Source organism: Octodon degus, unplaced genomic scaffold, assembly GCF_000260255.1.
Source record: "Octodon degus isolate 3935 unplaced genomic scaffold, OctDeg1.0 scaffold00222, whole genome shotgun sequence".
Lineage (NCBI taxonomy): Eukaryota > Metazoa > Chordata > Mammalia > Rodentia > Octodontidae > Octodon > Octodon degus.
In genome coordinates this window covers 1,638,101-1,647,986 of record NW_004524798.1, presented here as the reverse complement: position 1 = coordinate 1,647,986, position 9,886 = coordinate 1,638,101, and the positions used below count along the sequence as shown (strand labels likewise).

The following is a 9,886-nucleotide window of genomic DNA, read 5'->3' as shown; positions in this document are numbered from 1 at the left end:
TTTTTTTTTTTTTTTTTTTTTGCGGAACTGGGGATTGAACTCAGGCCCTTGCACTTGCCAGACAAGTGCTTATTCTACTGAGCCAAATCCGTGGTGCAAAAGACCCGCATTTTGACAGACTCTGTTGTGCTGCAGGAGTGGACACAGAGGGACCACTTAGGAGGCCACCATCATCACAGGTTGTAAGTTCAATTCTCAGTAGGAAAAAAAAAAATTGAGCTGGTGGTGGCTTGGAATGAGGAAGAAGGGGTGTCAGGAGGACTTCCTGCTCTCTTGGCCCCCCAAACACATGCCCAGGCCAAAATCCACCTAAAACCCATTCGGGTTGGATGTCCACACCCCCACATAGCTCGGAGACCACAGGAATCTTCCAGGAAGGATGGCTACGATGTCAGGTGAGGAAGACACGGGTCCCAGAGCTCTGACTCCATGCTCCCTGCCCCACTGGTGCCTGGAAGACCCTAGTGTCAGGGAAGCAGAGAGCTGTTGCTGTCACCTGAGCTGGGGGCCTCCTCGGGCTTCTTGTCCTGTGGCTTCTGAACTGCCCGCTGCAGCTCGTTCTTGAGGTCGATGGTGCCCTGCCACACGCCCTTTATCAGCTCATAATCCAGCTCCACCTTGGGGATGTACACGGGCTTTGTGCAGATCCCTTGCAGTTTTGACGCTTTCTGGAACAAGCAGGAGGTTAAGGCAGGTGACTCTGGAGAGCCACAGCATGGTTCCGTCCTCTCCAATTCATGCAGCTCCTGGCGCCCATGGATGCCAAGAGCAAGGAGACAGTTCAGGCTTCAGGCCTTAAGTCTCCAGAAGCGTAATGCATCCTTGAAACAACTCTACCAACAAGTGGCACAGAAGCAGCTGGGACACAGGGCCCCTCGCTAGCCTATAGTGGGGACAAGGGAAGCACAGGAACACAGGGCCCCTGGTTGCCTCCCTAGAGGAGCAGCCCTAATCCCAGGGACAGGGCCTGGGCATGTCCCACAAGACAGGAGGGTCCCATTGAAGTCCCAGCTTTGAGCCTACCTGGGGTCTAGCCCTGTGCAAGAGACCCACACTCACTCCCTTCTCAGCCGGCTCAGCCCGGACATGGGCAGCAGCGTGCAGAGAGGGGAAAGGGTTCCACCCATCCTGCACTCCCAGAGCAAGGAAGCTGGGGTTCTGGAGGTGGTGGCAGCCCCCACATGCCAGGCTCCGCATGGGACAATCAAGGAGGAAGGAGCAGGGAGCCACGGATGGGCTTTGGGTCAGGACACAAAAGCTGGCACACCAGCAGTGTCATCAACTGCCACAGCTATGGCAATGTGACATCCTCTTGAATAACAAGTGGCACAATAATGGGAGCCTAGGCAGACAGGACCTGGCCCTGGAAACAGACAGGATCCACCGGACAGTGGAGGGTAGGGTCCCTGCCACCTCAGCCCACTGACCCGGAAGTGATGAGGGCCCTGCTGCGGTTAGGGCATGAGGCACAGTGGGGCCTGAGGGTGCTGGCAAGAAAGGAGGCTGCAGGCAAAGGCGAGGCCTGGGCACCAGGGACCTCACGAGTAGGAGGCCAGGAAGAGCAGAGCTCAGATGCTTTGGAAGGGCTCTTCTGAGGCAGGTGGAGGAAGCTCAGGGGAGGAGCGGAGGCCTGTGGTAGGTGACAGGCTAGGATAGCCCACATTTCTGTCCCTCCCCTGTACACATCCTGCATGATCCCTCCCTCCTCCTCAGGACGTGGGGTAGCAGTGGGGTAAGGCAGCACCCCCATAATTAGCTTATATCATATGTACGGCAAAGGGGAAGGAGCACTGTGGATATAACCAAGAGTCTACAGCAGCTGACTTTGAGGGAGCCAACAGGGTGATTTTCCTGAAGGAGCCAGACTTAAATCAAGTAAAAATCCTTCCAAAGAGAGATGGAAACACATTCTCTCCTGGGCTTGACAAAATTAGCTGCAAGGTCGACAGAAGACCTCAACTGACAGCCAGCTAGAAAGTGGGAACCTGGATCCTACAACCCAGGGGGCTGAATTCCGCCAAAAATCCAGGTGAGCTTGGAGGCCAGGCATGAGCTCTAGGACCAGTGCAGTCCGCCAACCCCCAGGCCGAAGCCTCGTGAGACCCCAGGCACATAGCCCAAGGAGCTGGCAAACAACAAACATAATGTCCTTCAAATCCAGGACCAGCTATTGCACAGCATAGAAAACTAATACAGTATGCACCTTGCTATGGAGTCTAGGCTGGCCTTGAACTCACTATGTAGCCCAGACTGGCTTTGAACTTGCAGCCATCCTCCTGCTACAGATTCCCAAGTGCTGGGATTACGGGCAAGCACCACCATGTCCAGCTCATCAGGGACGCTTCTAGTGACCTCCCCTAGCCCTGACTCTGGGAGGACCGAAGGACACCCAGCAGCTCTCTCCTCCTCACTCACCTCCAGAAATTCAAACTCATCCGCCTTGGCCAGGTTGCGCTCGAGCTCATCCTTCAGGGTCTGGATCTCATTCCTCTTCTTGAGCAGGATCTGGTAAATGCTGTCGAACTTGCTGCTGACCCTCCTTTCTTCCTCCATTATCTTGCGTGTAGCGCTGACCTCAGAGGAGTCAACGAGCGCCTTCATTTCCTTGTATTCCTGTTTCAGCAGCTCAATCTTCTGGCCTGCAGCATCCTAAGGGCCAAGGCAAGTGGGCTCCCGTCAGCCTGGGCAGAGGCGAAGGCGCCTCAGTGTCCAGGACAAGACCTGCACCTAACTTCAGGGGGAGCAGGGACCATGCAGCCACTTTGGCCACGCATTTGCAGCACCTAGTGAACAAATGTGGAGATGCCCTGACCCCTCCCAGTACCCCAACCTTGGAATATGCTCCCCAAATCTCACAGACCACCTCAGAGACACACCTGGAATATTCGTAAGCAGCACTGAGCTGTTTTGGTTTTGGTTTCTGAGACAGGGTCTCACTTTCTGGCTCAGGCTGGCCTTGAACTCACAATGGAGCCCTGCAGACCGCCTCACTCTGCAGCTCTGCCTAGATACAAAATGTCACGACTGTGTTTCCCAAATCCCTCTGCAGCTAGGCACTGGGATGTGACTAAGCGAATTCCAGGGTTGAGGCGCAGCCAGGAGTGAGATAAGCAATGCTGTCACTCGTGCAAAAGGAAGCTGAGGGTCAGGAGGGGTGCACGCCTATACTCCCAGCCCGCTGGGAGGCTGAGGCGGGAAGATCCAGAGTTCTAGACCAGCCTGGGCAACTCAACAACTGAGTGAAAACCTGTATCAAAATAAAAATTTAAAAGGGCTGGGGATATAGCTCAGTGAGAAGGCCCTACGTTCAATCTCCCATACCACAAGGAAATAGAAGAGAAGGAGAAAGAGAAAAGAAAGGAAAGAAGGAAGAAAAGGAAGAAAGAGAAAGAAAGAAAGAAAAGAAAAGAAAAGAAAAGAAAAGAAAAAAAAGAAAAGAAACCACTCCTAGATGCCCCTATTGCATATCCCAAACCCTATAGGGCAAGCAGTCGCTAAGCTGGGCAGCTCAGTGTGTTGTTCAGGTCACTAATGCCTGGATGTTAACAGATTTTCAGAGCAAGTATATGCTAGTTGGCCACAGGCCACCTTTGTCTAGCTAAGCCCCTCCTATTGGCCTGGGCGACAGGATTGGAAATGACATATGTCCTTTGCATAGATAGATGTAGCCCTAGTGAGTATAAACTTCTGCTTCCTATTTTTCGCCTACCTCATATTATAACCACTTTTTTTTTTTTTTTTTTTTTTTTTGGTGGAACTGGGGATTGAACTCAGGGCCTTGCGCTTGCAGGGAAGCGCTTAGTCCACTGAGCCATCTCCCCGGCCCCTATCACCACTTTCTATATCACTGTTTGGGGTCACTTTTTTGAGTCAGGGTCTTGCTGTGTAGCCCAGGCTGGCTCGGAAGGCCTGGCCATCTTCCCGCGTCAGCTTCCCAAGGGCACCACCGTGCCCAGCGAGGCAGGGTGTCTCGGCGGCTTTCCATTTGGGTTTGCAGTGCATCCTCCTTGGGCACACAGCCTTCCGCACACTTTGGCAGGATACAGTTCTGATGCCTGTGAGCAGGCTCTGCTTCCTCAGCTCTGGGCCTTGTCTCTCTGGCTGGGAGGCCGAGGAGGTGGGGGCGGGGCGGGACACTCACCTGTGCGTTCTGCTTCCGGGCCCGCACTTCCTCCAGCGCATGCGTTGCCCCATTGAGTTGCCCGTACATGAAGCCGACCTTCTGTCTCAGCTTGCCCTGTGGAGGAGGCAAACAGGGGTAAGAGGCCCTACTGGGCTGGCCTGGCTCCCACCCAGACTACCCCCAAATCTCTCTTTGAGGCTAAGTGAACAGCTCAAACATCAGTGCCCTGGACCACAATAAATGCTGGCTTCTGTGACAGTGACCCTGCTCACCACCGTTCCTGTGACAGCTGCTTAGATCAAGGCACAGAGGACAGGGAGGTGGCCAGCTACACAGTGACAGCCGCTTCTGTGGTGGCATATTCAACCACGGGGACAACCTTCCCAGCGCACAGCAGAAAATCAGCCAGAATCTCCCCCAAAAAAGACACAGGAGAAGGGGACCCACTCAGAGAGACAGGCCTGATCTGGTATGTTTCTCTAGAGGGCGTGGCAATCCAGAAGGAAGTCGGGATATCCTTTATCAGCAGCCTCAGCACAGCACGGAGCAGAAATCAGAGCCCCAGACTCAGCCGGCCACCCCAGGCTGGGCCAACAAGCAAGGAGTAGGATGAGCCAGGCCATGGGGGTGAACCCACAGAATCAGCCCAGGCCCTGAGGTCAGCTAGCTCGGCCTGACCAAGGGAAGTGAGGCAGGATGCCGATACCACCCTCCTATTCAGCCAGGCAGGATAATCCCAGCACTCTGGGAGGCTGGAGCAGGAAGGAAGTTCCAGCAACCTAGCAATTTAGTGACACCCTGTCTCAACATTTTAAACTAATAATAAAGGGTTTGGGGTGGTTGCTGAGTGGGAAGGTCCTGGATTCAACCCCCAGTAACACACACACACACACACACACACACACACACACAATCACATCAGTACCTTAAGTTTCCACATCCATGCTTTGAGGAAATGCCAGGGTACAGAAATGAGAAGGGTAGCTAGCAGTTAGCATGTACTTGCTGTGTACGGGGTATGAGTCTAGTACCCTACATATATTAATTCATTTAAAGCAACCTAAAAACAATACTACAGGGTAGGATTGCTTTACACAGAAAAGAATGCTGTCATACAATAAGGTGACTTGTGCAAGGCCGCGGTGCTGTTAACTGGCGCAGCCAAGGTCCTACTATTGAAATCCTGTAATCCCATCACTCAGGAGGCTGAGGCAGGAGGATTGCCAGGAGTCAAGGCCAGTCTGGGATACATAGTGAGTTCAAGGCCAACCTATAGCGAGACTGTCTCAAAAAATAAAATTATAGACATATGACCAAACTGAGTGTGCTGGAAATTTCTAGGGAAACAAAGGGGAAAAATGACATTTCCTTTCTGTAAGTACCCAGCTCAACATCTCTTCTGCTTTCCCACTCTTATCAGGGCTGACCCTGACCTTGAATCTAGAGTCCAAGAAGTGACAGTCATGCATCAGGGCTGGAAGCTGAATCCAAGGCCCCAGGTCCTTGCCCTGGAAAGCCCAAGTCACTATGATTCAGACTGGACCCCTGCAACACTGCCCCTCCCCATGGCTCCACACTGACCCAGCCAAAGGCCAGGCCCAGGCAGCCATGGCCACGGAGAGGAGACCTAGGACACCCAGCGGCTGCAAGCAGTTTCACTTAAACAACGCTTTGCACACTGCAGCAAGCCCTGTCTTTTTAAAGTTTATCTATCATTAATCAAACAAACTGGGGACTTTGGCTACTGCAACGATCGCTTAGTCAAGGGTAAAGAACTTTTATTTTTGGTGGTGATGGGACTGGGGTTGAACCCACGGCCTAGGCACTAAGCTACATCCCCAGCCCTCTTCTTATTTTTTATTTTGAGACAGAGCCTTGCCAAGTTGCCTCCCCCCCAGCCCTCTTCTTATTTTTTATTTTGAGACAGAGCCTTGCCAAGTTGCCTCCCCAGGACTTGAAAATGTGATCCTCATGCCTCAGCCTCCCAAATTGCTGCAATGACAGGTGTGCGCCACTGCGCCCAGCAAGAACTTTTGAAGATCCGAGGATCATGTTGCAGAGGCCAAGGACAGAGCCGGGCTGAAGGTGCTGCGCAGTTGGGCTGGTGCTGGAACTGCAGTACCCCAGGGAACCCTGTTTAGGGGATTAAATCCCACACACGGCAACATGCAGAGCTGCTACAAAGGAGCAGTGGCACTGCCAGCCTGTACAGGCCTCTCTGCCCCACCCCATGGATAAGAACCTCCCTAATTGTCTCTGCTCGAGCCCCACTGCCCAGGAGCTCAAGGTCTGCAGCAAAGGCCATCCGGCGTCCAGAGCAGGGAGTATACCGCGCCTCCACCACACGCCTGTCTCCCTGTCCTCAGGCCTGAGCAAGGGAAACCATAGGACCACCTGTGGGGCGTTCCCGGTGAGCTGCCTCCCCATCCCTCCATGCCATAACCCCAGCCCTTTCTAATTTTTTATTTTGAGACAGAATCTAAGTCACTCAATTGCTCTAGTTACGCTTGAACTTGCAATCCTCCAGTCTCAGTCTCCCAAAGGGCTGAAACTACAGGAATGTCCCCACGTGCCCAGCGTGTCCCCTTTTTACCACTTCCCAGATTGGGAGTCAAACCAAGATTCAGGCCCCCTCTGGCTGAAGCCCCTGTAAGGGCCTGGCCCCTGCCCTTGAAGGGCTGGCTACCCCAGCCCCGCTAATCTCCCCCTGGGGGCGGGGCTCAAAATAAGGAAGTGTAGGCTGAGATGGTATGGACACAGCCGAAAGCCTCGCTCTGTGGGGTGAAGCAGGGCTGCAGGTCCCAAGGTTGGGCATGTTCTCTCCTGGAGCAGGCAGCAAACACAGAATGTTTAAAATTAAAAAAAAAAAATACAGTAAAAGACATATTGCTACGAGTCCCCCCAAAACACACCCCTTCACTTACATCTGTCCCCTCATTCTTGCCACTTTTAAAAATCATGTTGTTTGTGTTTGTCTGTTTTGAGACAGGATCTCTCTATGTTACTCAGGCTGGCCTTGATCTCACTCTGCAGCCCAGGCTGGTCTCAAACTCACAACGATCCTCCTGCCTCAGCCTCCAGAGTGCTGGGAGAACAGGCATGCGCCGCCGTGCCCTGCTCTCCACACTTTCTCAAGCAGTTCGGGAGGCCTCTTTTGTGTCCTGATTCCATTCAGAACACTTACGTTTCACGGTTCTTTTGAATTTGGGGAAGAGCCGGAAGTCACACAGTGCTAAACCGAGCAAAAGAGCTGGGTAGTGTGTCCTGGCCTGTAGTGTGTCCTGTCGTGTTTTGCCGCTCTGCCTTTCTGTCTGATGGCATTCGGCAGCAGCATTCACTGTAGTCTGATCACACCTCACAAAGATGCTTGTAAAAAGAGGACTTCGGAACTTTCTCAGAAAGTGGCAAGAGCGAGAGGATACGTGTGTCTGAAGGTGGGGGATCAGCAGCAGTGAGGACCAACAGCAATGTGTCGTCTGACGTAATAAAAATTTTAGTGGGCCTGGGACATAGCTCAGTGGCTTAAGCCCCTGCCTGGCAAACACAAGGTCCCAAGTTCGATCCCTGGTACCATAAATTAATAATAATAATAATAATAATAATTTAAACATTCATCCATTCAGCATATATTTGGATTACATATTGTGTATGCCAAAATTATGGTGACCATAGAGCTTGAAGGACTTGCCCTGAGGTCCAGCTGCTGAGACCTAGGGAAAAATTCCTGTGGGGCCCAGCTCAGCCTCCGAGAGGCAGGTAGGACTGGACAGCCCAGGCAGAGGGAACAAGGCCCAAACCTGGTCCCAGAGTCACCTGCCCCCACTCCCAACCCCTGACCTTGTCTAGGCTTAAGTTCCCCTGACAACAGTAGGCCAGACTTTGCTCTCCCTGAAGTTGACTACACCTTCTCAGCCTCTGCCTTGAATCCACGAGGCAAATGCATGTCCCCAAGCCACTACAAACATCCACAGATCTTCAAGACCCTGAGATTCCACCTGACCCTCCTCCTCCCTCCACCAATTCTGACCCAGGACCTGAGGCCAAGTCTCATGCTCGAAGTCACACACTAGGATGAGGACACTATGCTGCAAGACCTGGCTCCCCCTCAGTGCATATCCGGGTATCGCCTGGCCCTTCCTGACCTCCCTGGCCACCAGAACTCTCCAGCTCCACAGAGCCTTTTGTTCAAGAATGTCTGGTGCTCTGGTCTCACTCCACGGGGAGAAGCTGCAGTTTTTGGGTCCCCCCGGCCGTTCACGCACCAACTCTGCTACATGAGCCTCTCTGAATCTCAGTTTCCCTGAGCTGTGAAATGGAACTAACACAAACCTGCTGCGTGGCACTAGGACTTAAGGAGGACACAGAAGTCATCTCCTGGGCTCACATGTGACGATCAAGACTGGCTACTCGACACCGTCAGATGGACACGGGTGGGGGGCCCGGAACCATACTAGGGCCCTGCGTGGGGAGCAGGCAGTGGATGACGTGGAGAGCTACCTAATCTTCAGCTCCTTTCTGGGGACGCTCATCCCATTCGCACGGGGTCTCCCAGCCCAGCCCAACCCGATCCAGGACCCATAGTGGCCTGCAAGCGGCAGAGCTCAGGCCCATCGGCACGCACCCGCAGAGCCCATCTCCCCAGGGGATCCCACGCTGGCCCCAGAGGGCAACCCAATGGGTCCCAGGGCCCCGTGCGCCCTCCTGTGCGCCCTCCTTGCCTGGCCTACCTCGAGGTCGGCACTGGCCTGGCTCAGCGACTTGGGGGAGCAGGCCTTGTGCTCCACCAGGCAGATGTGGCAGATGCACTCGCTGTGCTCGGGGCAGAAGAACTCCCGCAGGCGGTTGTGCTGCGAGCATTTGCGGCGCTGCAGGTCACGGACCGGGGCCTGCAGCCGGTGGTCCAGGAAGGCCGGGCTCTCCAGGTGCGGCTTCACGTGCTCCTGGCAGAAGGAGGCCATGCACACCAGGCAGGTCTTCACCGCGGCCTCCTTCAGGCAGTGGTCGCAGGACACCTGTGCGGCCGGGCTCGGGGCCGGGGAGCCGGCAGGCGGCGTCCAGTCGTCGGTGGACGCCTGTGCCTGCTCGGCCTGCTGGAACTGCCCCACCACCGCGCACAGCACCGTGTTCTTGTGCAGCAGCGGGCGCGTGGTGTAGACGGTGCGACACTGGGGACACTGGTACGGCGCGCCCTGGACGGCCCAGGTCTCGTCCAGGCACGACATGCAGAAGTTGTGGCCGCACGGGGTGGTGACCGGCTCCTTGAAGAGCTCCAGGCAGATGCAGCACGACAGCTCCTCGGCTAGCGGGCACAGCTCGGCCATGGCGCCGGCGGGGATCCGACGGGACGTGCGAGCAGCGGCAGAGGGACAGCGACTCAACCTCCCCGGCCAGCGCGCGGAAACGAAACTCAGCGGGCGGGCGGGCGGGGCCCGGAGATCAGGAAGTCACGTGGGCGGGGTGTGAGGACGGGGGTCCCCCTGTCGCCCGCTAGCTGGCGCTCGGGGAGCGGGCGGAGACCTGCACGCCCAGAGGTCGGGGTGTGGCTGAGGCGGGCGGGGCGCTTCGCTCCGGGGACTCGGGCTTCCCATCCACATCCCCTTGCTTTTCTGTGGCCTCTGTGGGGACCACACTGGGTGAAGCCGGGACTGGTCTCTGCACCAAGGGGCAGCCTGTCTCCCGCGTCCACCTGCGCACCCCAGTCGGCCCCGCGGGGTCCTGGCCGGGGAGGCTGGGCCGGGGGAGCTTGTAAAGAAGTAGTTGTAC

The 9,886-nt window shown here is 55.2% G+C and overlaps 1 protein-coding gene across 2 annotated transcripts in view; it reads right to left on the bottom strand.

The window, feature by feature from the left end:
• Positions 1-9,514, bottom strand: part of Trim25 (tripartite motif containing 25) — a 14,198-nt gene extending 4,684 nt beyond the window's left edge. For both annotated transcript variants that reach the window (XM_023705503.1, XM_023705504.1), the window contains exons 1-4: positions 8,851-9,514; positions 4,142-4,237; positions 2,416-2,649; positions 497-668 (exon numbers count right to left, since the gene is read on the bottom strand). In XM_023705503.1, the coding sequence (XP_023561271.1) occupies positions 497-668; positions 2,416-2,649; positions 4,142-4,237; positions 8,851-9,444 (1,096 nt within the window). In that variant the 5' untranslated portion in view covers positions 9,445-9,514. The remainder of the gene's footprint in view (positions 1-496; positions 669-2,415; positions 2,650-4,141; positions 4,238-8,850) is intronic.
• Positions 9,515-9,886: the final 372 nt, after the last annotated feature.